General features: G+C 47.7%; 3 protein-coding genes across 7 annotated transcripts; 2 read left to right on the top strand and 1 right to left on the bottom strand.

Moving 5' to 3' along the window:
• Positions 1–346: 346 nt before the first annotated feature.
• lctla (lactase-like a) lies at positions 347–8,573 on the top strand. Of its 3 annotated transcripts, XM_076050028.1 has the most exons (15): positions 348–673; positions 1,045–1,193; positions 2,069–2,229; positions 2,838–2,925; positions 3,003–3,112; positions 3,978–4,106; positions 4,201–4,296; positions 4,458–4,512; positions 4,587–4,748; positions 5,538–5,812; positions 6,658–6,784; positions 6,872–7,071; positions 7,146–7,209; positions 7,353–7,426; positions 8,254–8,573. In XM_076050028.1, the coding sequence occupies exons 2-14, from the start codon at positions 1,064–1,066 to the stop codon at positions 7,424–7,426; spliced, it is 1,671 nt and encodes a 556-aa protein (XP_075906143.1). In that variant the 5' UTR covers positions 348–673; positions 1,045–1,063; the 3' UTR covers positions 8,254–8,573. The 3 variants fall into 3 exon arrangements, with proteins under 3 accessions (XP_075906028.1, XP_075906143.1, XP_075906098.1); XM_076049913.1 differs by lacking the exon at positions 7,353–7,426 and having other exon boundaries at positions 347–673; XM_076049983.1 differs by lacking the exons at positions 348–673; positions 7,353–7,426 and having other exon boundaries at positions 722–1,193.
• A 1,156-nt stretch (positions 8,574–9,729) lies between these two features.
• Positions 9,730–12,882, top strand: tipin (timeless interacting protein). 3 transcript variants are annotated; one of them, XM_076049669.1, is made up of 8 exons: positions 9,730–9,807; positions 10,665–10,788; positions 10,905–10,998; positions 11,083–11,158; positions 11,242–11,364; positions 11,450–11,504; positions 12,031–12,228; positions 12,315–12,882. In XM_076049669.1, the coding sequence occupies exons 2-8, from the start codon at positions 10,677–10,679 to the stop codon at positions 12,563–12,565; spliced, it is 909 nt and encodes a 302-aa protein (XP_075905784.1). In that variant the 5' UTR covers positions 9,730–9,807; positions 10,665–10,676; the 3' UTR covers positions 12,566–12,882. The 3 variants fall into 3 exon arrangements, with proteins under 3 accessions (XP_075905784.1, XP_075905621.1, XP_075905703.1); XM_076049506.1 differs by having other exon boundaries at positions 12,028–12,228; XM_076049588.1 differs by having other exon boundaries at positions 9,764–9,807; positions 10,668–10,788; positions 12,028–12,228.
• A 298-nt stretch (positions 12,883–13,180) lies between these two features.
• Positions 13,181–26,182, bottom strand: dis3l (DIS3 like exosome 3'-5' exoribonuclease). The gene is made up of 18 exons (XM_076049793.1): positions 25,947–26,182; positions 25,250–25,403; positions 23,748–23,876; positions 22,982–23,117; positions 22,639–22,806; positions 21,401–21,473; positions 20,689–20,862; positions 20,440–20,609; positions 20,176–20,337; positions 19,094–19,344; positions 18,232–18,324; positions 16,649–16,940; positions 15,762–15,997; positions 15,007–15,161; positions 14,589–14,767; positions 14,219–14,364; positions 13,846–14,017; positions 13,181–13,762 (listed from the first exon to the last, which is right to left on the bottom strand). Exons 1-18 carry the CDS (start codon positions 26,074–26,076, stop codon positions 13,430–13,432), a joined length of 3,153 nt encoding a protein of 1,050 aa, XP_075905908.1. The 5' UTR covers positions 26,077–26,182; the 3' UTR covers positions 13,181–13,429.
• Between the last annotated feature and the right edge of the window lie 274 nt (positions 26,183–26,456).

The following is a 26,456-nucleotide window of genomic DNA, read 5'->3' as shown; positions in this document are numbered from 1 at the left end:
AATCACTGAGTTTTTAACTTTAGAGAGCAAAGGTCATGTGACTTTGACAACATAAAACTGTTGCTGTCTCTGAAACAATTGTGCAGTTATTTATTTTATTACAGATTACAGATTTTACCTGTATATTCTTCACTGGACTTCAGCCGACACAGAGTGAATCCTGACAGTCGATCCATAAAGTTTTATAAATCTTCCCTTGGTGACAGTAAAAGCACCTTATACGCACGTGTGTGTGTGTGTGTGTGTGTGTGGGTGCGCAGCAGAGAGAGAGCACTACAAATGGATGCGGGCTTTGCTTACAGTGACAAACTGCCTTCCACCTCTGTTTTTTTTTTTCCAAAAGATCTGTGTGGTGCAGCACATTTGTACTCACACTTCACTGCCTCTAAATGGATGTATTCACAGCGTGTGTGTGTGTGTGTGTGTGTGTGTGTGTGTGTGTGTGTGTGTGTGTGTGTGTGTGTGTGTGTGAGTGAGTGTGTGCATGAGTGTGTGTGTGTGTGAGAGAGAGAGAGAGAGAGTGCCATACGCTGGCCGATGAATAGCAGGAAAAATCTCCTGGGCGCTTCACTCTGTTGTTGTGTCTCTCTGTCCCTCTGCAGAAGCTCGTCGACCTTTCTGGCCCTGTGGAGGTTTTTCCAGCGGCGGGGGACAAATGCAGCACGTGCAGCAGGTCAGGCATCACTGTGCAGGTGGCGCCGATGTTTGGGGGCAGAAACTGCAGCCTTTGGCGGCAAAGGAGGCAACTTTGAATCTTGACTTTTCTATTTTGTTTAGATTTTTTGTTTTTGTTTTCCGCGAAAAAAAAACAACTTTCTTCTTTTGATTTTTGTGGTTGCCCTCCAGCTGACTAACATGTCGCTCCTCCTCACCATGCTGGACAAGCTGGCCTACTTCCTGTCTGTGGTGGCGTGTTGTGTCAGTCTGTCCAGCAGCTGGCTCAAGTCAAACTAGATCCTCCCTGCGTGTTCATGACACAGCGGAAGGATTTCTGTTCTGAGGTGTCGACTCCGGAGCTCAGCCCGGCTTCTTCCTCTCTTTCAGGAGTGACTGACGACACACGATGCAGCCGCAGCCATGCACTCTGAGGACCTTCCACCTCCTGGTTCTGGTGATTTGCATCTCGGCCAGCGAGGACTTTGACTGGACCAGGAGCGAGCGGAGCGCCTTCCACTACGGCACCTTCCCCACCGGTAGGCAGCGGTGGCAAAAGTATTCACATTCTGTACTTGTGTAAAAGTACGGATACCTGTGAAAAAAAAATACTTTCGTAAAAGTAAAAGTACTGATTCAACTCCTTTACCCAAGTAAAAGTAAGAAAGTACAGGTATTGAAATGTACTGAAGTACAAAGTAAAAGCTTTAAAAGTTGTGACTAATCTGGACTGAATAGATCGGAGGTCAGAGGTCAGAGGTCTTGCAGGAGCATCTGGATCCCTTTGAACAGCTTTGCTACTCTCAACACTATAATTTATTTTCTTTTTTAACTGCAGCAGAACCAAACTGCAGTGAGTAATAGTTCTGACCAGTGAGCCAGTTTTTGATGTTGACACTTTTAATAGCAATAACCATTGTTATTTTTGTCTTTTTTTTTCTGTTCTGAAAACGTACTGAACAGTGACGCCAAAGCAGAGGAACTCTAAAATAATCTCCCTCTCAAATATCATCCACTTTTTTTTTTTTTTTTTATTGAAGTATGCAACAGCAGAGTTCAAATATCTCCACATCAAGGAACAACAACTATAATTAAATAGGTGAAATACTTAACACAGAATTTGTAGTTTTTAAAAACTTTTAAACACAAAAAGTAACATAGTAGTATTTCCCCAATGTAAGCAGTCAAAAGTACAGATATTTGTGAACAAATGTAGGGAGGAAAAGTAAAAAGTCGTGAGAAAAAGAAATCTCAGGTAAAGTACAGATACCTGAGACATCTACTTAAGTACAGTAACAAAGTATTTCTACTTTGTTACTTCCCACCTCTGCTGGTAGGACGCCGCAAAGCTGGTGGTGGGAATCCAAATCTTAAAGACGCGCGCCGACCTTCTGACGTGTCCTTCCCTGGGCAGGTTTCTCCTGGGGAGCCGGGAGCTCCGCCTACCAGACTGAAGGGGCCTGGAATGTGGACGGTAAAGGAGTCAGCATCTGGGATTCCTTCAGCCACAAAAAGGGGAAGATACACGCCAACGACACGGGAGACACGTCTTGCGACGGATACTACAAGTTCAAGGTAAGAGGAGAGGAGGTGGTGGCGCTCAGGTTAGCTTAGCGTTGGAGCAAGGTGTTAAAAAGGAGCTCGAAAGTATGACAGTCGCCAGGATGCGTGGTCTGATAAGTTAAACTGCACTGTGACCTAACAGTCTGCAGATGTGAACAAAGTTCTAATTCTGCTTGACTTGATTGGAGATGCCACCGAATCTGCCTGTTGAAACAGAAAAGTGACAAGCGGTCCTATATTCTGAACATTTCCAGGTCTTTACTTTCCATCCTGGACTACAGTGGAGAAGCAAAAAAGACAAAAAAACCAAACAAAAAGTGCAGTCCAAAACTAAGCGTAATAATTAGCTTCTTGTTTATAGCCAGCGGTTGAAATGCTGCGTTACAGCCTCCAGCTAATGCTAATGCTAATGCTTTGTTGGACCTTCCCCATGTTTGGAAGGCTACAAAAACAAGGTGTCTCGGGGGGACGGAGCCAACGCTTGGCTGGTGGTGTAACCTGACTCAGGGTTCTGTGCTCTTTGTGACTTCACAGGGGGCTGATTCCCAGGAGTTTGGCTATGTGAAATCTGAAGCCGGCGTGCTGCTGATTCCAAAGATTTTCTCTTTTCTGCCCTGCAGGACGACGTTGCCTTGATGAAGGACATGAAGCTCAACCACTACCGTTTCTCCATCTCCTGGCCGAGGATTTTGCCCACCGGCAGGAAAAGTGAGGGCCTGAATGTCTGGAGTTAATCGGTTATTTTTCGGCATTTAATCGGCATTCAATAATTTCCTCTTCTGCAGGCGAACACATCAACGAGAGAGGGATCAAATATTATGACAACCTGATTAACATGCTGCTGGAGAACAAGATCACGCCCATTGTGACGCTGTACCACTGGGATCTGCCACAGGTGGGCGCCAAACCTTCGACTGCTGCTCTTGCTGCACCTTGCAGCGCTGGACAGCCCGGTCTCCTGGTGGAATTGTAACCCCTTTGCAAAATAAGACGGCGGTGAAAATGGAGCTTCCAGCCAATCAGTGCAAACAATATGAAATATTGTGTCTCCTCATGACACGCGAGATTAACCGCCGGAATTTCTAACCTGCACTTCAGCGGAGAGATAAGTGCATAGCTACCGCTAGCTAGCCCAATCAGTCCCCCAAAACAAATGTAGGATATTTAATCAAATAAACAATATGGAAAAATGGAAAACAAAGTACTTGCAAAATACCTACGTTTGCTTAAAGGTTAAGTGTGTAATGTTAGAAGATTTTTAAGAAGAAACATTGATATCCAGTGGTTTCATTTTAGACTGTAGCGTCTTTCAGCCTCCCCCACCCTCACCCCAGAGTTTGCCGGTGAGATATGGTGGCCTGCGCACCCAAACCTTGTCCACCTTCTTCCTTATTGGTTCATTTGAGGATGCGAGCAGTTACCTTAATTACCAAATGCTCTGTCAGGCAGTTGGATTGTCCACTTTGGCTTCCTTAAAACTATGCAAGATGACAGCTAACTGGGAGCTAGACCCTTGATCTATGTATATTCTTATATATAAAGAAGAACACACTGGACCTTTAAGTCAAGTTGCAGGTTGAAATCCTGGCGGTAATCTCGTGAGTTACGAGGAGATACAACATTTCACATTGTTAGCTCTGGTTGGGTCAAAGAACACAAGCTCCCTACATTCTCCGCCATGTTATTTTGCTAACGTGTTACCACCTGCAACCTGGGTCCAGAGGATCCTTCACTGAAAAGCATTTTTTCCCGCTGTGTAGGTGCTGCAGGAGAAGCACGGCGGCTGGCAGAACGTCAGCATGGTCAACTACTTCAATGACTTTGCCAACTTGTGCTTCGAGAGGTTCGGCAACAGGGTCAAGTACTGGATCACCTTCAACAACCCGTGGGTACGTCTGGGCCCCGGGAGTAGCAGGGCTGGGGGAGGGGTGTCGCCGTGGTCCCGGCTGGACTCGACCTAACGGCTGCAGGTGTGTCTTTCAGTCGGTGGCCGTGGAGGGATACGAAACCGGAGAACACGCGCCGGGACTGCGGCTGAAGGGCAGCGGAGCGTACAGAACGGCGCACCACATTATCAAGGTAAGCCTTAGATTCGCCTCGCCAGGGTCGAGTGAAAACAACCAACAGAAGAAGCACTTAACATTTCACTCCATGCACCTAGCAAGTATCCACCAAATCCAATCTGGCCCCGCCCCTCGTTCTTCTGACTTTGTGATTTATTTCTCTTGCCTGCTTCACAGGCACATGCTAAAGTCTGGCACACCTATGACACCCAATGGCGAAGCAAACAGAAAGGTAAGACGGTAAGAGAGTAGTGGGCAGCGGATTCAGGAAGGCTCGCTTTGGTGACGTCCCCGACTCCTGCCCAGGTCTGGTGGGGATCTCTCTGACGGCCGACTGGGGGGAACCGGTGGACGTCAGCAACCAGAGGGACATCGAGGCAGCAGAGAGGTACATCCAGTTCTACCTGGGATGGTTCGCCACGCCGCTCTTCAGCGGAGACTATCCCCAAGTCATGAAGGATTACATCGGTGGGTCCCAGTTCAGCTAAGCTTTTCAACTCTTCACGTCACATCTGGGTTTTAAACATATGGAAGTGTGTTGCTGCCGTACTAAAAAACAGTGGCGGGCCGTGCGTTTCGCGGCTGGGCCATCAGTGACGTCACATTTAGTCCTTTATTTACATTTTAAATTGCAGATGATTTGGAAACTAAACCTGCAGTCTCCTTCAGCCGTCATGGGTTCGCCGTGGTGGTGGAGTTCAGTTTTAGATGTTCTCAGTGCTCATGCAATCACAGGCAGCGTACGTGTGAAATTCAGCGTAAGGCCAGCTAGCGGGCCTTGGCTTCACAGACTTGAGATCTGATTGGCTGTCGCAACTAACTGAGGTCTGTTTACTTTCAGCGGACAGGAGCCAGCTACTGTTTGTCGATTCTGCTGGCCTCAGGCAGATTTCATAGAACCTGGCAACACAAGCTAGCTGAAATATGATTGGATGAAAACTTTACCGTAATATACGACATGGAAAGCAACCAAGTGGATATTATATGATGTGGAAAGAACGGACTACGGAGAATAACTTTATTATCATATTTACGGGAAAATGTACTTTTCTCAGTATGGTTATGCCAGCAGAAAAGGCCTAGCTGGCGTGACAACGTGAAAGTTATCTAGTAAATCTAGTACGTAGGAGTTATCTAGCAAGAAAACAGAAAAAAATGAAACTTTCACGTAATTATGTGAAACTGAACCATTTCTTTGTCAGCAATTAGCCTCTGTGTAAACACGCGTCAATTTCACGCTGAGGTTTTTTCCTCCAGGCAGGAAGAGCGGCCAGCAGGGCCTGGGAGCCTCGCGACTTCCCGTCTTCTCGCCGCAGGAGAAGAGCTACATCAAGGGCACCTGCGACTTCCTGGGCCTCGGCCACTTCACCACCCGCTACGTCACCATGAAGAATTACCCAGCAGGCCTCGGCGACAGCTACTTCACCGACCGTGACCTGGCCGAGCTGGTGGACCCGCAGTGGCCCGATCCGGGTTCCGAGTGGCTCTACTCGGTTCCCTGGGGCTTCCGCCGGCTGCTGAACTTTGTCAAGGTGCTCCGCCGCGGGCGTCTGACTGCACGATCACAATGGCTTTAAATTGTTTGATAATTTTCAGGTGTTTTGGCACCAAATGGGCAGGATTGTGTGTTAATTGCAAACAGCAAGACTTCGTGAAACACACGACAATGTTTTTCATGAGCTGCCATCCACAAACAAATCCGTGAAATTTCCTTTAGCCGATCAGAAGCAGGCAGTAGCTGCTGGAGGCTTCCGGCTGACACGAGAAAGGTATTAGATGCAGCGAATCACGATACTCTGCAGTGTTTAATGATGCTCCTGCCAAAGTTATTTGGTGTTGGAGAAAGACAGACTTGTTTCCCTGAGAAAAGCCTGGTTAAGGTGCTGCTGTTGGAGCATCCAGGCTAATTTGTGGAGCAGCAGCAAAGCTCACAGCCACTTCCTGTTTTGCTTCTTTGTCTTCCTCTGAAGCTTTCTTTGGCTTCTTCCTCCGTCTAAACCAAAGAAAGGGCCTCGGCCTGCTTGGTGTATTCAGTTAAAATGGAATTATTGTTAATGATGCACTATTGCATGACTTGGATTAATGACTTGGACTTTTTTTTTTTTTTTTTAGTTTTCCATAGATGTTGTTTTTTGAACAACATTCCTCAGCTTGTTTTTCTAGAACAAGTTCCACTACAGTACAAACACAAAATAACAAATTATTATCATATACATACAGATACAACTGGTATCGGGATGGTATCGGATGGGTGGTATTGGCACGTATTTTACAAGTATGAGTAGAGTACTTAACCCAGGTATTGGTACCGATACCTGATACTGGTATCGGTAATGGTGCATCCCTAATTTTTTTTTTTTTTTTAACCATCCTCCAGTCTCAGTATGGAAACCCCATGATATATGTGACAGAGAACGGCGTGTCGGAGAAGATGCTCTGCACCGACCTGTGTGACGACTGGAGGATGAAGTACTACAAGGACTACATCAATGAGATGCTGAAGGGTAAAAAAAAAAACTTTGCCGTCTGCAAAGTCACTGTACAGTTTTCTGGCTTTGACCTTCCTGCCCACTTCCTGTTTGGCCTGGCAGCGGTCAAGGACGGTGTGAACGTGAAGGGCTACACGGCCTGGTCCCTCCTGGACAACTTCGAGTGGGACGAAGGTTTCTCGGAGAGGTTCGGGCTCTTCTACGTCGACTTCAGGAACAAGAACAAGCCGCGCTACCCGAAGGCCTCGGTTCAGTTCTACAAGCGCCTCATCAGCTCCAACGGCTTCCCCAACCAGAGAGAGGTGAGTGGCGGTGCACCACAGTGGAACGCTGCGTGGCGCCCCCTGTTGTTTGACTGCTTGTCGGCTTTGTGCAGGTGGACATCTGGAAGAGGAAAGCCGTGGAGACGTGCTCCTCTAGCAACCAGCTGCTGGCTGCAGGTCAGTCCCAGCGTGTCTTGAAGCACAGAGCTGAGATCAGCTCGGTGGGGCCAAACAAAGGACAATTCTGTTCTTGAGCTTGCTTTTTTCTTTCTTTTTTTAACCGCCACCTAACAGGGTTTTTCTTTGTTTTGCCCCTCCAGCTAGAAGAAAATCCCAGGGAGATCAGGAACATGCAGGGATGAAAAAGGCATGGCCAGTGCATGATGAAGTTTAGGTACTAAATGGTTTCTGAGCAGCAGCTGATCTCAGTCCTGTTACACCCTCCTATCAGTCCCACCCAGTTTCTAACCTTCGTGGTAGTTAGTTTTACAGTATCTATTACCCACGTACATTTGTTGTCTATAGATGCCGGCTACACAAGAGCTCAAGAGCTGGATTACATGGCCTGATACTTAAATTTATAAACATTATAACAACACCATTCATAGTTGGCTTTTGTTCTACAAATGCACCAGAATTGTGTAAATTTCCCCAATGTTTTCCGAAAAAGAAATTGGCGTGACATGTGGAAGGCCCAATTACGCATCAGTTTTAGCAGCAGGTTGTAAACACTGGGCTAAATATGCCCCATTCCAAACATGTGGAAGGCTCAACAAAGCGTCACTTTCAGCAGGGGGTTGTAAGCAGTGGGCTAAATATGCTGTTTCCTTGAGATGCAGGGTTTTTTAGGGGCAAGACTAATATAGGGTATAACATACTTATTAATGCATGTAAACATAATGCATGTAAGCGAAAAGAATCAGCACTGAACTGTACATTTTAAAGTTCATTTCTTTGTCATAAATGTAGATTCATATTCACAGAAGGAATTATGCAGGGACTACTCTATTTAGTAAAGTCACTCTCTCTTCATGAAATCACTGGACTGCATCCTTAAATCCAGCTATAGTTCCCTGCCAGGCTTCACTTAAATTAAGTTCGTTGGCTGGTGTGCATTCATCCTCGCTCAACAGGAGCTAACAGGATAAAAGACAACACACATCTGACACACATTCAACCCGTGAACGCACATTCATTCACATCTCTCGTCCTGTGTCTCAGATCCGCTGATAGGTCACATGGAGATGGTGACCGAGATCGTGGTTCCCACCGTGTGCACGCTCTGCATCCTCCTCAGCGCCGTCTTCCTCATGTTCCTGCTGCGGGGACGCCTCTGAATACACACACACACACACACATGCACTCACACACACACTCACGCACGCACGCACACACACCAATGTACACAGATGCATCTCAAAGTTTTCTTGTGTCCACATTTTGATTCAGGATGTTTTGTTTTGATTCATCACTTTTTTCAGGTTGTCAACAAGTCAAAGAACAAATCTCATTACGAGTGGATTTGTGTGTGTGTGTGTGTGTGTGTGTGTGTGTGTGTGTGTGTGTGTGTGTTTTAGTAGCTGAGTAGTTTTATAACTCCTCATTGGGGAGATAATTGGCTGTTTGAATCGGGGAAAAATGAGAGTGATGAAAATAAATTGTTGTTGGATCTGCAATTTCGATTAAAAACAGTTTTGAAAACTTAAATGTTTCTCGTCTGTCAGTGACAACACCTTCAACGTCCAACGTGACGGCCCATTCATTTCAATGGAGTCGATCACTCAGCACGTATGCCAAAAAAGTCCACCATTTTGAAATAGATTCCTATCATGCTTCTGTAACTCACCCACGTGATGCATCAGGACACAACAGCCAATCAGAACGAGCCGAGACACAGCAATACAGCGCCGTGACGCTGGTAATAAACTGTTTTCAGGAGATTTTCTGACCTTTAAAGCTTTATTTTTTAAGAAAGTTATTGGTCCATGACTTGAAAATATACAGTACAAATATTTATTATGAATTCTGTTTCAGGTCAAAGGTCGCCCTGTCAACTGTTAATTTACAGGTGTCTATGGGAAAATGCTTTTTAGGCGGCATGGGAATTATGGCTGCAGTACCCCAGTGGCCACTGAAGAAAATCGCTGCGCCGTCATATTGCCAGCCTGGTATACAGTTCTTATTGCTCAGCGAGGAATTATTTCTCAGATCAATAACTGTCTATTCTGGGCATTTTAGCAGACACCGGAAATCACCGGAGAACACTTGTTTTCTAGCTTTAGCCTTCACGACAAAAGCATCGGAATAACAAATAATTTAGATTTAGATTTTTCCATTGTGGCTCCATTAACTTTTTTCAAATAAACAAAAGAGAAATTGTCACATTTATGTGGACACATTTAGTTTCCCAATGTTAAGCACCGATACAGAATCACCAGAGATTTTGATTGTTTATCCAAATTGATGACAGTTGTGCATTGCATGTATGTCAAATGACTGTTTGAACAAATTAAAACTAAACAAAGAGGTTTTCTCTTATATAGCTTGTTATAGTCATTTCTTACGCTATTTAATGTTTTCAACGATGTGTTAAGTTGTTTTACAATAAGAGTGAGGTACGGCAATGGCTCTGTAACGTCTATTAAAAAAAGAAAAAAGAAAGAAAAAGCTTCTTTCTACCTTTATTTTGAAATGCCACGAAACTCCCCGGAAGTAGGTACTCTTCCCTCGCCGTGTTTATGTTCCCGCCACAGCGGCAGCGCTCAGCGTCTACAGGTACATCAACACCGCAGTGTACCGTTGTGATTTCTCGGTTGTTTGTTTCTCATCAGTCACTTGTGTCACTTTGAGCCTTTCTACGTCGCTAGCAGCGAGCCGCTAACTTGTGTGTGCACTCACAGCTTCCGCCCGTCTGACTCGCTTGCAACCCGTCTCTTAAGTTCAGCGCAGCTGTTGACCTTTTTGACACGATTCGTTGATGCGGCGCCGACATTCACGCTCAGTGAGAATTCTGTCGTGAATGGACCGTCGTGTTTGCGTTATGTTTACTTTACGTTACTCGTTTTATTCGTGTGCTTATGTGTGCCGGGGGGTCGGCCGGGTCGAGTTTGCCGCCATCCTGATGACGTAGCTGTGGGCGAGCTCATGTTTCCCCGCCCCCATCAATAACTTTATTGACAGTATGATACGATGGTTCTTTCGGAGTTTCTCAAACATGAATTAGTGAGCAATCGCGGATAAAGCATGACCACATTTATGTGAAATGCATTTAGAGAAGTAAAGAAATTATATTCAAGCAGTTATACATATTTTGATGATAAGGCGCCTTGCATTTTTTTTAATTTATTTTTTTTTATGTATCCCGTTTGTTTTGTTTCATTATAACTGAAGTTGTTTGACCTGATGACTTCATACATTTATATTCTTTTAGATTAGAAACTAAAAAAAATAAGGTACCACACAGCTCCTATTTTATTATTATTTCTTTCCTCTAACTGTCTTTCTATCTGAGACAGCGTCAATTCTTTTTTTGTGGAAAGTAACTATTTTAACATTTGTTTCAGCAGTGCCTTTTAATGCTCACATGCTTATCTATCTCTGTGTTTTCACATTCTTGTCTTCTTCTCTTCCAGTAGCTTGACACCATGTCAGATCCAATAGAAAATGGTCTTTCAGATGACGAGGCTTTTCCTCCACTCCCGCCTCCTCAATCCCCAAACCGGTGGGACCAAGGTGATGGAGAACCTTTTGCCGATGGTAAGAAGAAAAAAAAACAAAAAAAATGATATACTTTTAGAACTGTACGCAGGGACATTGCACACAAATTATTTGTTTGGGCCCAACCGACTGAAATTGATGGGTGACTCATGCAGACGCAGAAGACGGTGACGTTTCCAAGCTGGCCGAGGTCCCTGCTGCCAAGAGGAAAACGGTGAAGAGGCCACAACCCAAACTAGATTCTTCAAGGTACGACAGATGGCGCCGTTTAACACTCGGAAAGACTTTGTTGGCATTACATGTGGTTGACGTCGTGTTGGGTGTTCTCCTCAGACTGACCTCAGACAGAGGACTTCCAGCTCTGCGCACTCTGTTTGATAACGTTCGATTTAAAGGCAAAGGCCACGAGGTAAAAGCTGCCTACGTCTGCTGGGACGACATGAATGATGCCAGTTATTTCATTCTGACGCTGTGTGTTTTTTGTTGGAGTAGGCAGAGGACCTACGACTGCTCATGCAGAAGATGGAGAACTGGGCCCACAGGCTCTACCCCAAAGTGCAGTTTGAAGAGTTTATTGACCGAGTGGAGAGACTCGGCAAGAAGAAGGAAGTCCAGGTGGGAACAGGGTGACGTTTAGATGCCCTCCCCTCTCTTTTCTGCACAGTGCTTTTTGTAAGTATGAACTTGTTGTTTTCTGCAGACCTGTCTGAAAAGGATACGACTGGACATGCCGCTCACACATGAAGATTACACAGGTACGGAACAAAAAAGCATTAACGCCACAGCTAGGGGTAAATATAAAGGTTGGATGTCGTACACTTGTAAGGCTGCTGGAGCACAGAGGTTCCACACCTGATGCATCTCATAGCCGTCCTAAAAGGCCCCGATCTGAATCCTTTTCAGCTGTATAACCAAATATGACTGGACCAATCGGCTTCCTACAGCCAGGGTTCAGCTGCGGCAGGAACAGGAAGCTGCTGCTGCCTTGCAAACAGCGTCTTTGTCAGCGTGTGGATGCTGCAGTTGGTCAATTTGATCGCAAATTTATTTATGAGAAATTTTATCCGACGGGTTTGGCTATAGCGTCTATATATTAAAGCCGACGGTGTTTGAGGCTCCATTCATTAGGGTTTAACTCCTACAAATAGTTTTGAAAATGTTAATGCTAAATGAAACAATTCCATCAACAACATATGTATTCTGAAAAAAAAAAAAGTTTATTTATTTTTTTTACAAGCAAAAAAAAGTAAATGGTGACAACATTGCTGTTGTGTTTAGAAGGTGGAGAAGCGGCTCCTGAAGCAAACGTCTTGGGAGATCCTGATCCGTTCAGCAGCTCCACCTCTCCTGATGACGCGTCCGCACCGGTCCACTCCACCCCGGCTGCCCCTTCCCTGACCGAGGAGCAGCGCCAGCGCATGGAGCTCAACAGGCAGCGCGCACTGGAGAGGAAGCTGGCTCGTCAGCAGCAGCAGGAAGGTGAGAGGAGACTTGGCATCAAGTGCTGGTGAAATAAAAAGGAGGGTTAACAATCGCTCACGGCTGACTCTGTCCCACCCTGGCAGAACCTTCGGACTCGGCTGTTGACTCGTCCATGTGTGTTGACGAAGCCGCAGATGTCCTCAGCAGGCCTGACGCTCCGGATGAGGAGATGGAAGGTTCAGAGTCGAGCAGCAGCATCAGCAGCACGCAGCAGACTGCTGCTGTCCCACTCAGAGACTCTGAACCCACCGAACCAGCAAGCAGCTCTAGTCCTGCTCGTCAGCCCAGCAGTGAGGATGAGGACGGAGACTCAAGCGCAGGACACACGCTGTGACTTCCTGGATCTGGTGCAGGAAGGCCTGATGTCTCGGTTCCACTGCTTCAAACTGAATTCTGATCCTGGAATTTAAAACGAGTTCGAGACTCAGTAAAGTTCATGTTCTAACGACCCAACTGCAGCGAGCCCTACTGCATCCAGCCACCAGGGGGCGGCAGAGGTAAATGGCTTCACTCCAGATGATTGACTGCAACACCTCCCTGAAGGGTTTTCGGAGGTTGATATTGGGCTTCTGTCAGCGTGCGCGCACACACACACACACACACACACACACACACACACACACACACACACACACACACACACACACACACTCCTGATGTCATAGGATGTTTTTTTTTTTTTCTTCTCCTGAAAATTATTTTCCCTGTAATGAGTTAATGTTTGGATGTGTTTTAAATAAAGTGAAACAATGAATATTTGCACAACATTACTTCACTAATCAAACCCGTAAAATGTTCCATGGAATCTTCGACACGGTATTGAATTATTATCATTATTCAAGTTTAATGTTGTCATCTTGGTGACAATGATGCTGATCAAGTGGGCATCAAGTTGGCAAAAATGGATTTAAAAGTCCCTGCACAATAAAAAAAAAAACAACTCTCTAGATTTAAAGCAAGCAGTGTAGTTAGCCCTCTGTTTACAGCCATGCTCACACTGGATCCTCCTTCCACGTGTTAGGAAGAGGACAAAAGCTACACCCGGCCCTTTGTGACATCACAGTAGGGCAGATTTTCAACAACTGTGTGTTGTATCGTCAGTGCAGCATCGCAGCCAGTGTGAGTCAGCGTGTCTGAGGCTGTGGACGTCCTGCTTCGGTTGTTCCTGAGTCACAGAAGCCTCTCCGGCTCCGTTGGGTCAGGCCGTGGTGGCACACAGGCGCGCCATGGCGTCCAGGTCCAGCAACGCCAGCTCTCGCACCTCCTCCAGGAGCGAGTACAGGTTGGGCGTCTTGCTCTGGCCGAACTCCCTCTCCTCTCTGGAGGCTTTGGGCCTCCGGGCCGCCTTCTCCTGGGCCTGCTGCTGCGCCTCTTCCACCTGCCGCACCACCTCCTGGACAAGCTGGCTGCGGCCCTGCGCCGAGCGGGCGGGCTGCGGCCGGGCCTCGGCGGAGGGGCGGGGCTTGTTGCTGATCACCTCCAGCTTGACGGCGTCGGCGTGGAATGGCGTCGACTTGACCGAGATGCGAACCTGCGGAGAGCAAAGCAGCGTCACTGGAGAAGCCTGAACACAGACGGTACGACTCTCTGGGGTCACGGGGTCACGTGACTCACGGTGATGTGGTCGAAGAGGCTGAAGGTGGAGGAGCCGCAGCTGGAGCTGGTGGTGATGCTGCCTGGCTGCTGCCGCACGGAGCCGCTCTGCCAGTCACAGCTGCCGTCCGGGCTCGCCGCCACCACCTGACCCTCCCGGTTCTTCAGGTACGCCGGCGCCTTCAGCCCGTACCTGGGAGAGAACGGGTGGGGGGGGGGGAGGGAAGTTCAGGAGGCCGGATTAAAAAGCGTAACAGGCCGCAAATGGACCCCCAGGCTCTCCCTATTTTTTAAATATATTGGATGACGATCAAAGGCAAAAAATAATTTAATAAAAATGGAATAAAATAAAAATAATTTTAGCAAAATGTATTTTATCAGCTGAGCTACTCACTCGGGGACAAAGACCAGCAGGCCATTGTTCTTGATGCCATAGATGATGCCGTTGGCGACGTAGCTGGGGCCAGTCTGAGGGTCTCGCTCTCGGAAGTAGAGACACTGGAACAGCTGCGTCGACAACTTCTGAGCCTCCTGGGCCGCCTGCAGTGAGAGGACAGACAGACAGAGGGCGTTGTTGAGGGCGTTGTTTTTTTTTTTTTTTTTTTACTGGAAGGATCCATCAAAGGCTGGATGTCCACCAAATTGTTCCACTGAACCAAGCTCCTTCAGGATGTGGAAATAACCCAGAAGATGTAAGCGGCCATTAAGAGGAAGAGGAAGAGGAAGAGGAAGAAGAAGAAGAAGAAGAAGAAGTCGGCACTGACCCTGTTCTTCTGGTTGATGTGGTGGGCGGTGTCCTCCAGCTCTTTGATGCTGGCCAGAGGTCTGGAATGTCCCGCCCCCTTATCGGCCTCAATGGCTGCGCTGAGGAGGCGGTGGACGATGATGTCGGCGTAGCGCCGAATGGGTGAGGTGAAATGAGTGTAGCGGTCCAGTGCCAGGCCTGACAGACAGACAGACAGACAGACAGACTGATCATCCCTCAGCATCTTCCAGCTTCTCAGCTGATTGGCTGAGGAACAAACCTCCTGGTGAAGTCTCACAGGTTGCTAAGCTCTGTGTTAGCGAGTGAGTGCACAGAAAAGTGAACGTTGCTCCAATTGGTCACGTTCTGCTTTTTGGAGCGAGTATAACAACAGCGATGAACACTGACACGTTGATCATGTGACCTTTAGTCAATACCATAGTGGTAGAACTGGTCCTGGGACTGGAGGCCAGTGGCGAAGTAGACCGCTTGTGACATGGCGCTGGTTGCCATCATTCTCAGTAGCCTGTTCACCAGCGGGTCCTCGGGGTCCTCGGCCTGGTCCAGAGACTCCGCCAACGCTTTGTTGCTCCTGCAGCCACAGGATGAAGAATTAGGGCGCGAGGAAGGGAAACAAAATCTGATCTGATCTGTTTCTGATGGATGAAATGCATCTTTTACACACGGATTTAAAGGTGATGTGGTAAAACGTTTTCAAATCGTGCACCCCCGGAGAAATAAACACATTCTGTCAGCTGCCGTATCTATGAATTAAATAAATAAAAATTATTTTTGGCCCTTCACTTCACTCAATATATTTCATTGACATCATTCACAGCTCATAAGCTCTGACCGCGGAAGAGACACCAGGCGGTGTTTGCCAAGTCTTTGTGGATGAGGCGCTAACGAGGCTAACAAGGGTTATTTGCATGGAGGAGAGAGCCGTTCTGCACAAAATACACACAGACGATCAATTGAAATATATTTGAAAAAAGCAACACCGACGCGTCATTGCATTTGCTGCTACTTCCCCCCACCCCCCAGTGCGTGTTCCGCAGGTTTCTCCTGCCACAAAAGCTGCATCGGTGGCTGTGTGGATGTGTCCCCCCGCCCCCCCGGTGGTGCAAAGGTCACCAGTGCCCGTCGAGCCGCTCTGGCAACAGTGTGTGAGCGCGACGGTGAGGTGCTCCACCTGGTGTCCATGCGGAACCCTCTGATCTCTGCGCTGTCCACCAGCTGGCTGAAGAACTCCTGGCGTGGCGGCGGGTGCCGCCGCAGCAGCGCCTGATGGGGGAAGGCCTCCTGGATCTTGCGCGCCACCCAGTGGTTGGCGTAAATCATGCACTCGGCCACCGTCTCGTGGACCTCCAGCGGCTGGCGGGGGACCAGCGCCGTGATGTTCTTCTCCTGGTCCAGCTGGGCACGCACCTGAGCGGTGGCAGACGACAGAGTCAGTCAGGAGGAATGCACATCCATCCATCCGTCCATCCATCCATCAGCTTTTATGTGTAAAGCGCTAAATCACAGCCAAAGGCGTCTTGAAGCGTCTTTGCACAATCAACAGAAAACCAACTCAAACCCTCCGGAGCTGCAGCTGCCAGGAAAAACTGCCCTGCAGGAAGGAACCTGGAGCAGACTCCGCCTCTTAAAAATATGTAATCGTTTGACAGCCCCAGATACAAATATGTATATAAATTAGGGCTGTCAGCCCTGTCAACGCATTAATCGCGATTAGTTTTGGGTGTCTAAACACACAAACGAACAGGGAAAGAGCGAGCGAGAGAGGGAGGCAGAGAGGAGTTGTTGTCAAGTCAAGATGGACGATGTGAAATTGATGAAAAAAATAGCTCGACCCTCGCGGAGAAATGCACGTCTAGTGTGAACAGGAGGGCTGCGGCTTGCGCGCAAATATATATATATAAATATATATATATATAAAAATAATAAATGTTATTACATAACTATACCTTATCACTGTGAGTATTACTGTTATTCACACACACACACACACACACACACACACACACACACACACACACACACACACACACACACACACACACACACACACACACTCGCCTCTACTCCCTCCAGCTCCAGAGCGCCCCCTCTGTCCCTCTGGGCCCGCAGGTGTCTGGCGATGCGCGTCAGCGTCTCCAGCGCCTGCGTCAGCTCCGCCAGCTTGGCGTCCTGAGCTTCCGGCTGCAGCTCCGCCAGCTCGGCCACGTGGACCGGCCCCTCGCCGAGGAGGAGGGCCTGCGCCTGCTGGTAGTGCAGCTGGTAGGAGGAGCGGATCAGGGTGCGGCCGAACCACACGTCCCTGACGGCCAGGCTGCCGGCGTCCAGCTGCCACATCACGCTCGCGGCGTACCTGCAGGGTAAGACGCCGAGGTTGACGCGTGTCAGCGTGTGACGTTGCCGAGCGGCGTCCACAGTGTGCGAAATACTGGGTGGGGCAGCGGGACGGGACGGGGGTCGAACCCACCCGATTAACCCACGAGACTCCTTGAGAGTGTAATGGAAAATAAGTATTCTTGTTTTATTCTCTTATTCTGTTGAATTTATGTTATCCATATACTCATTTCTAGTGCATATAGTCTGTTGAGCTTACTAATATAACGATGAGATCACTGTCCTTTTAACCTCAAGTGGGGTACATGATGACCAGAAGTCTCTGCTTTCAGCCTCGTTGATATGTCCCTGTCTGAGTCTGTTGTATGAATCCTTTGTCTGTCCCATCTTTATGTTTATTGCCCATAAGCACTGTAAGGGGCCATCATGGTCTCGTGATGGCGGTGTCTGTGCACTTGAAGTTGACCTTCATCCTAAGGGCTGACCTCTCAGAAACCTCCCCTCGTGGTCCACTAGAGGAAGCTGTAAATCTGTCAGGATGAGCAAATTCGCTGTGCTTTGTTTTCCTCTCATCCTCTCCTCCCCTCTCCTTATCCTTTCCCCACCCGGTCTAAGGTATAAGAGACCTTCACTTTCCTTATCTCTTCGCACTTGCACTCGCATTCACTTGAGCTCCTGCACTTGTTGAATCTGTTCTGTTGTTTGTACTGTGCTTGTGTCTCGGCTCCGATCATTTCATTTATTCATGTATCGGTATCTTTACTCTTTTCCAGAACGAGAGCAAAATTTTAAGGGGGTCTCATATATTTTCAAAAATCTAAAAAAAAAGGCAAATGTTATTGTCACTAATGGTCACTAGAATGTCTTTAAGATCACCGTTTATAATAATACACAGAAGACGTAACAGTGAGAGTCTTCTGCTAAAACTGGATGGCAAGCAAAAGCAGAGTTAACTAGCAAAGTGAGCTTTGGGTTCCATGGAGAGGAAGTTTCTGGTGTTGGGGTGACACAATGGTGCCTTAATTAGCATTGCCGCATGACAACAAGAAGGTTGCGGGTTTGCTTCCGGGCCTGGGACCTTTCTGTGCGGAGTTTGCATGTTCTCCCTGTGTCTGCGTGGGTTCTCTCCGGGTTCTCCGGCTTCCTCCCACACTCCAAAAACATGCATGGGTGGTGAATTGTGAGATGGCAACTCCGAATTGACTGTACTGAGCAAGAATCAGAAGGATGGGGAACCCCACAGCCCCCAAATATTGACGATATTTCGCACACTGGGCATCCTTATTGTTGTGCGTGGTGTGACGACTGACCTGTCGACTCCCCCCAGCAGGGAGCAGAGGTCGGCGCTGAGCACCGCCGGCAGCATGTCGTAGCGGCGGTCGGCCAGGTAGTAGGTGGTGGCCCTGGGAAAGACGCCCACAAGTCAGTAAAAAGTCGGTCACAGTAGTTTCATCACTGGACGCTGCGGTAACTAGCCTAAGAAAAGTGTTGTTTGATGGTACAACTTGGAATTAATTGAGTGTGTTAAAATTGGGGTCTATTTCATTTAGGACAAAACAAGAAAAGAGAAGTAAAACATGGAGAAGGGAAGGAGATGGAATGAAAACTGGGAAAGGACTGAAAGAGAAAAATGATAAATGTAAATTAAAAACATAATAAATGTGTCCAAGCAAACCAATATGTATATGAGTAGCCGTGGGAATACTAGCCGATTTTCTTTGCATTTATTTGGTTTACGTTATCTGAAATTTTGATCTTTTTTTTTTTTCTGAAATTGTTTAAAATAAAGATATAAAGAAAATAAAACAGAAAGGCAGTGAAGGGTGTTTCATCCCTCTCCAATGTCTGTTGTTTTCCATTTTAATGAACTGGAATTCCAGATGTGTGGAAACCTACTGGGAAGCTCTGATGTGTTTAGAGTGTTTGGGAGGAGGTGCCATTCGCAACCTAGAATGTTTTCTTATTAAAAACAGAATCTAAATTAAAACTAACCCCAAGGGAATATATTGTTTAGCAGCAGATTCCATCATCATCGGCCCGCGCTGACAGAAATATTAGGCCCTACAGCAGGAAAAGCTTGTGCATGTCATATAACTAAGTCATCCTGAGAAACAAAGATTGATCGCTAGACTTGATGCTGAAGTCGGTTGGACCTCGGCCACTTTCTCCCACCTTGATCGTGCTTCTAGGTCGGTGAGTGAACCCTCGGCCACAAAGTGGCTGACGTCGGCGATGTGGACGCCGAGCTCCAGCAGCGTCCCGCCGGCCAGGCTGCGCACCGACAGCGTGTCGTCCACGTCCTCGCAGCCCAGCGGGTCGATGCTGAACACCAGGTGAGTGTCCCTCAGGTCCCGCCGGGACGCCACCTGGGCCGGGTCCACCTTCCAGGGCCTCTCGGGAGAGTTGACGGGCATCTCCCTGAGCTGAGGCACAGACGCTGGGGTGAGCAGGCGGCAGGTGGGTGGGAGTCCGTCAGTGAGTGAGTGAATCAATCAGTCAGTCAGTCAGTTAGTCAGTGGAGTGAGTGAGTGAGTGAGTGAGTGACTCAGTGGAGTGAGTGACTCAGTCAGTGCAGTCAGTCAGTCAGTCAGTCAGTGCAGTCAGTGGAGTGAGTGAGTGAGTCAGTCAGTGCAGTGAGTGAGTGAGTGAGTGAGTGAGGGAGTGAGTGAGTGGGTGAGTGAGTGACTCAGTGAAGTGAGTGAGTCAGTCAGTCAGTCAGTCAGTGCAGTGAGTGAGTAAGTGAGTCAGTCAGTGGAGTGAGTGACTCAGTGGAGTGAGTGAGTGAATGAGTGAGTGAGTCAGTCAGTCAGTGAGTCAGTCAGTGCAGTGAGTGAGTAAGTGAGTGAGTGAGTGAGTGAGTGAGTGGAATGAGTGAGTGGGTGAGTGACTCAGTGAAGTGAGTGACTCAGTCAGTCAGTCAGTTAGTGGAGTGAGTGAGTGAATGAGTCAGTCAGTCAGTGCAGTGAGTGAGTAAGTGAGTCAGTCAGTGGAGTGAGTGAGTAAGTGAGTGAGTCGGTCAGTGAGTCGGTCAGTGAGTCAGTTCATAAGTAAGTAAGTGAGTGAGTGAGTCAATCAGTCAGTCAGAAGAGTGAGTGAGTGAAGTAAGAGAATGAATGAGTTAGTCAGTGGAGTGAGTCAGTTAGCCAATTGAGTGAGTGAGTGAAATGAGTGAGTGAGTGAGTGAGTCAGTGGGTGGAGTGAGTGAGTCAGTGAGTCAGTGGGTGGCTCAGTCAGTCAGTCCGTCCGTCCCTCACCTGTGCGTCAGAGAAAGGAGCCACGTGGATGGAGTTCTCGATGAGGATGGTCTGGATCTCCGTCTCCAGCTCCCCGGCCCGACCCAGCACCCGCACGCTGTGGCCGTTGGGGTAGAGCGACGTGCTTTCCCACGAGTCAATGCGAACCACCACTCGGTGCTCCTGGTAGGGAGGGAGAGAGAGAGAAACAACCACATGCCAGTCAGCGGGCTCGCCATCCACTTGCACAGTAGCAATCAGCGGTCAGAGGGGGGCGCTGCGTACCTGCAGAACATCAGCCTGCTGGGTGCTGATGCGGATCTTGGGGATGCGACGGTCCCAGGGCACAGCCAGGATGCGCTGGGAGTTCCTGCCCTGGGACTGAGAGGCGTCCCGGGCCGGGAAGGTGACCACGTAGTCCCTCCAGTTCCTCTGCAGGACTCCCACCACGCGGCCTGCCGGCGGGGACAGTGGGAGGGTGAAATAAAAGCTGCCAGTGTGGTCCAGCACCAGCTCGCTGGCAGGGAGTCTCACCGGTGGGCGTGGTGCCGCTGCCCTCGCTGCTCCTCTCCTCCGCCTGGCCTTCGCTCAGCGCTGTCGCCTTCCCTCTCCACTCGCTCTTTGGCAGCAGCTCCACCGCCACCACGTCGCCGTGCGTCGCTCTGTTCCGGTGCTTTCCGCCGCACACCAGCACACCGCTGGTCAGATCTAACCCAAGCAGAAAAGTAATTTGTACATTTGGCCTCACATCATTAACCCAGATTGAGTGACTACGTTAATGATCCCAGTGGTTCTCAACTGGTGGAGTCTCAGGGCCAACATTTTTTTTCCCCTTATAATGAATTTGAGACCAATGATATATAAAAATGCTAAAAATGCTAGCCCACTTTCTATCATGTCTAGTAACTTACAGTTTTTAATCTCTTGCATGTCTTTTATTACACTAGTTCCCTCTTCAAACTGCGGTAAATGCCTATTTTTCCATCAATAAAGTATCTATCTATCTATCTATCCATGTGATTGAATTGAAATGTGTGACTTGCAAAACATATCCCCAACATTTTCATATAAACATATATATAAAAATCTCTTAAAAAAGTGGCCATGAAGCTGCGACCCAATCAAAACAGCTCTGCGACTCACTTTTGGGTCACGAACCACCAGTTGAGAAATGCTGAATTACACAATAGGCAAAAATTTGACGACAGCTCGGTGCGTCTGCTGTTGGTCCGCTGTGCGTCGTCACCTGAGTCTTTGCTGGACGAGCCGTCTGTCATGACGACGGCTTCGTTGCAGTGCTTGCTGACTTGCACGGTGCCCTGCGTTTTGAAAAACAACAACAACAACATCAACAACAACAACAAAAAAGTCACTTATTTGAGCGATTGTGATGATAAATCCACCAAAACAAGAAATAAAATCCCACTTCCCACACTGCAGCTCGCTAGGTTTAGCACAATATATCTAAAACTTGTAGTAACCTCACTGTGTTCACTAGTATTAAATTAACCATCCATTCATGTTTTGCATAACAACATGTTGGGCCGATGGGATTGTGTCTGACTGGCCCAGCTAGCGACCCAAGGCATTGACAGTTTCAGATTCAGGGTTTTCCCATGGATGTACCATAAGAACTGAATACCAGACTCCCAATATTTTCCCCAGTGGCCACTCGCGGTACTGCAGCCAACAACCCAAAGTGGCCCAAAAAGCATTTCCCCCCCCAATACAAAAATAAATGCCCTTTAAACAGCTGACAGCCGACTGTGGCCTGAAACACAGTTCAAAATATTTTTTTTCATTGTAGCTTTTTAGGCCATGGACTATTAATCTTACAAAAAAAAAAGGGGAAAATCCCCAGAAAAAAATTTTAAAAATAAAAAGTCACAGCGCCACATGCGCTGTCTCTTGGCTGTGTGAGTTACAGAGGCATGATGGGAAGTGACACTACTGCTATACATGCTTTATGGGGTTGCATAATGCGGAAGTAATTGCGTATGCTCTGGGTGAGCAACTCCATTGAACAGAATGGGCTGCGACATTAGACGCTGGGGGGGAGGGGGTTTCCAGCATCCTTCTCACTAGAAGGGTCATCCCTACTTCAGGTTTGAGGGTCTGAGCTACCTGGCGTACTGGGAATGCAACTGATCTCCAAGTGGATGTGGCAGCTCTTCTGCCCCGCTGACTTCCTGACTAGCGTCAGAATTCTCTGCGACTCTTGAATATTTCATCATTCCTAGTCCTACTATACCTCAACAATGGCTGGGTTTCTCAGTTCTGACCCTTCTTAATGATTTAACAACGCTAGTAAGAAGGGTTCAGCTAAGAAGGGGCGCTAGGACACGATGGATAGATGACTTCTTAAGAAGCTCTTTTGTGGAGCTGTCCACAGTGCTGAAACTAAATCAATTGATGCCAGACAAATAGATCATCCCCCCCGACACACACAAACACCCAGGACCAGAGCAGATTCGGTGGCTGCACCTTGACGTAGCGTCCGGATTTGATTCCGGCCTCCAGAACCTCGGCGGGCAGATGTTCTGCAAACTCCTTCTGCGAGCTTTCGCTCTCCTTCTCCTGCAGCGCCTGGCAGATGGAGACGTGCAGCTCCCGAGCCGCCTGCAGAGCTGGCCAGAAGTCTCTCAAGTAGTCCTGTTAGGCAGGGAGATGGCACCTCAGACACAGAGGAGCTAAGAGACGGCGCGCTCGTCTTGCAGAGCTTCCAAAAACAATTCTCCGCACAGTCAGCGTAGATTAACGTAAAAGAAAAATAAAGACTCGCTCGGTTACAAGTGCAGAATTCCTGCTGTTTCCTCCCCGTCTGTACCTGCAGGGTGATGACGAACACGCCGCTGTTGAGGCAGCTGTACTGAGCCACCGTGTCCTGCTTCTCTGTGATCATCACCACGTTCATCGCGCCCGCAAGGTGGTTGTAGTACCACACCGCTGCCGAGTACACGCACCTGAATACACACACAATTCACAAATACAGGTCGACTCGTTGATTGACTGGTTTATCCGCCTCGCCAAGACACACGTTCAGCAGTGGTGAGATTTCAGTATGTTAGTGAGCAGAGGTGGCAAAAGTATTCAAATTTTGACCTGAAGTAAAAGTACGGACACTTGCGTTAAAAAAAAAAAAAATGCTTTGGTAAAAGTAAAAGTGCTGATTCGACTCCTTTACTCAACTAAAAGTAAGACAGTACAGGTCCTGAAATGTACTTGAATGCTGAATTAGAAATGATTTTTTTTTCATTAATAAAACAATACATTTGTTGATAATTTTGCCTGAAAATGAAAAAGCTGTGACTGAACAGACCAGATATATAATCAACTAGTGACCAGACCAGTAGACCAGAATTAATGGACCAGTGATCCATTAGTGGATGTTGACACTTTTAACAACCAACGTTATTTTCAACACGTCTATTTTTCTCTGTACTGCAAATATACTGAACAGTGACCCCAGAGACGAGGTACTCTAAAATGATATCCTTCTAATATATGATCCACTTTTATACTGAACTACACAACAGAGTGAGTGAATGTGCTTGAGTGAATGTGCTTGTGTGTGCAAAGCGACGTGCAAGCACCTGGCCTGCCACTCCTCCTGGCTCTCGCCCTTCTCCCGCGGACAGTAGGCCTGCTCCTGGAACTCGTTGGTGAACAGCACACAGTCGTGCCGAGGGTCTTTGAGCAGCGAGCGCAGCCGGTTGTACTGCCTGCGTAGACACACACAGCAAGAACCGCAGGAGCTGCAGCGGCTGATGACGTCGGCCACAGGTCTGAACATTCAGATTACTGATGAAAGTGTAGGATAAATTACAATACTGTTATGTTTAATATATTGTTTTAATATTTCCTTGGTTAGAAAGAAAGAAGGCTGTTGTAGTACTGAACTCGGCCACAAGATGCTGCTCTTGTTCAATTTATTTTATTTATTTAGCTAGTTTTAGGGACTCCAAATGAACAAAGTTTTGCTAACGGCTTTATTAAAACCTGTAAAGAGAGCAACTTTGACCATACAGTGTTCCAAAGTGATAAGCAATTTTTTTATTCTTTAATTTTGGGGTTTTCCTGTTTATCTACAACATAAATGACACATATTTTAATATGAAATACATAATTATTATTATTTTTTAAACACAAACTGACCTTTTCTGTTGATGGGTTGAGTGTTGTCAAATGTTGCTATCCACACACTTTTTTTCCTGATTTTTATTGGTTGCATTTGAGGGGTTTTTTTGGGCCACCAAAAGTTTAAAATTGTCCATTCTTACTCATTAGAATCCCACTTACTGGAAAAGGAAGATATAAAAAAAACATGTTGGCCTTGTGCGGTTTCAGGAAAAAAAAAATGGACCACGGTGTTTTTTCCTGCTACACAGTGTGCATCCAATGCAGTGAGACAATTGTCATATTTGCTGGTTTCTCGAAACTGTTCCAATTCAATTGTGGAAAAAAAGTGACAGAGAGCAGCACTGCAAAGAAATGTGTTGTCGCATGACAAGGACCACTCGTCCCCCACAAGGTCAGTGTTTGTAGTCGGCCCCCAACAGGTAAGAAAAACATGTGGCCTCATGCGCACACCCACACACACACACACACACACAGAGTCCCGCAGGCTTCCCGCATGTGGACGGAGCACTGCAATTACTCACACAGTGTGGCATCAGCATATGCGCCACAAGCTACGTCCCCCTCACATTATCAAAAGTGAGGCTTCATCATATTAATGATGCATCGTTTGAAAGCAGCAGCGCCAGCAGAAATCACGCTGGCAGGTCAGGGGGGACTCCTTATTTCCAGGGTTCATCAAGTTTGTCAAAAGCGGCCATTTGTGTGGGAGAGGATCTGTGAGCTGCAGCCGGGACCTGGACCAGCTTGGTCAGCAGCGCTTTGATGTAATGAGCTCGAGCTCGACCCCGACGCTGCCCGTGCGCGCTTTAAGGAGTGAGGTCACCGTCTGGGGACTGGCTCAAAAGTGGCCAGAGAAGCTTAAAGGCGGGACGTTCGGCAGCCCTGTGACATCAGGCGGCGGCGCTGCTGAGCGTCAAAAGTATAGCATCTGCGTTCTCGGTGCAAAGTACTGTACCTTCGGCCTTTGCTGTGCTGCACGGCCTGGCAGGCGGTCTGGGTAAAGACGATGCCCTGCAGCTCTGTGAACTCCAGGATCTCCAGGTAGTCCACCACCACGCCCACATCAGGCACCACATAGTGGGTCAAGTCTCCGGGCAGAACTTTGCCTTCTGGTTGGGAAGTGAGACGAAACACTTGATTAGTCTGTACGTAGATTAGAAACAAAACTAAGTAGAGTCAAACGTCGTCATTTTCTCGTGACTTGTTGCTGCTGCTGCGCCTTATTGCAACGGGTCCTTTGTGATGTCACAAAGTCTAAAAACAAATCTGATTTCCAGCGTTGTCATTGGGACAGGGGGTGACCACACCTCCAGGAAGGCATTGCTGCTCCCTTGATGTGAGATTTTACTTGTTTTTTGCCACCTGAGGTTGCAATACAACAGTAACTTTAAACTTAAGGAGCTCATCAACATACCACAAAGTAAATATCAGTCGACCGACCAACCACTGAGTGGATTGAACATTTTCAGCTGTTGGACCAGGCGTCATCAGTCACTGATCCGAGTTAATGTTTCCTGTAGCCTGGTGAAAGCAATCGGGTGGTCGCGATTTTGGCCAAAACACCGAACACGGCGGCAAGAGGGCAAATACAGTACACCACTTTACGTGCAGGGAAGCGGGTGTCGTGGAAGCTGTGTCGCGGGAATCGGTACCATTGTCGCAGCCGTGCCGACACAGGCTGCTGCAGCAGGGCACCCGCTCCCTCAGATAGTGCTCGCGGACCACGCGGACCTTCCCGCCGCGGCTGCTCTTCAAGTGGAGGATCCTCTCCGTCTTAATCATGCTCACAGCTCGGCAAGGAGCGGTTTCTGAGGAACGGCTGCCGCGGCTTCTAAATCTACGCGGGAAGCAAAGCTTGTAAACATTGGCACTCCACTTCCGGGAAGTGCGCGACGCGTCGACTTGACGTCATCACTGCGTGACTTGCCCGGCGTGCTGTCGGACTGAAGGGAAACTGATGACTCTAAAGAAACTCAGTTTCTCTTTTCAGTGCGGGAATATAGTGGGGTTGTGACCTAGAGAGAAATGACGAGAAAATGTATCATTCAGGAGTACCAGTATGGATGGAGGAAACTAAGCATGTCTGACAACAGTGTTGTTGGAATTACTCCATAAAAGTAATGCAACTACTGATTACTACTTAATAAATTAATCAAATTACT

The sequence above is a fragment of the Nelusetta ayraudi genome, unplaced genomic scaffold (genome assembly GCF_046127955.1).
Source record: "Nelusetta ayraudi isolate G7.1 ecotype Tasmania unplaced genomic scaffold, CSIRO-AGI_Nayr_v1 ptg000002l, whole genome shotgun sequence".
NCBI classification, from domain to species: domain Eukaryota; kingdom Metazoa; phylum Chordata; class Actinopteri; order Tetraodontiformes; family Monacanthidae; genus Nelusetta; species Nelusetta ayraudi.
Note: the sequence above shows the minus strand (reverse complement) of the source record. Positions and strands in the feature narration are given on the sequence as shown.

Bases quoted from the DNA above. Each gene is read 5' to 3' on its own strand.
- lctla (XM_076049913.1), top strand. From the start codon at position 1,064: ATGCAGCCGCAGCCATGCACTCTGAGGACCTTCCACCTCCTGGTTCTG. The intron at 4,513-4,586 runs GTAAGACGGTAA...ACTCCTGCCCAG, and splicing joins ATGGCGAAGCAAACAGAAAG to GTCTGGTGGGGATCTCTCTG. The intron at 7,210-8,253 runs GTCAGTCCCAGC...CCTGTGTCTCAG, and splicing joins CAACCAGCTGCTGGCTGCAG to ATCCGCTGATAGGTCACATG.
- tipin (XM_076049506.1), top strand. From the start codon at position 10,677: ATGTCAGATCCAATAGAAAATGGTCTTTCAGATGACGAGGCTTTTCCT. The intron at 10,789-10,904 runs GTAAGAAGAAAA...TGACTCATGCAG, and splicing joins TGGAGAACCTTTTGCCGATG to ACGCAGAAGACGGTGACGTT. The intron at 11,505-12,027 runs GTACGGAACAAA...TGTTGTGTTTAG, and splicing joins CACACATGAAGATTACACAG to AAGGTGGAGAAGCGGCTCCT.
- dis3l (XM_076049793.1), bottom strand. From the start codon at position 26,076: ATGATTAAGACGGAGAGGATCCTCCACTTGAAGAGCAGCCGCGGCGGG. The intron at 16,941-18,231 runs GTCAGTCGTCAC...CTTACCCTGCAG, and splicing joins CTGCTGGGGGGAGTCGACAG to GTACGCCGCGAGCGTGATGT. The intron at 14,365-14,588 runs GTCAGTGCCGAC...CTCTCACTGCAG, and splicing joins ACATCAACCAGAAGAACAGG to GCGGCCCAGGAGGCTCAGAA.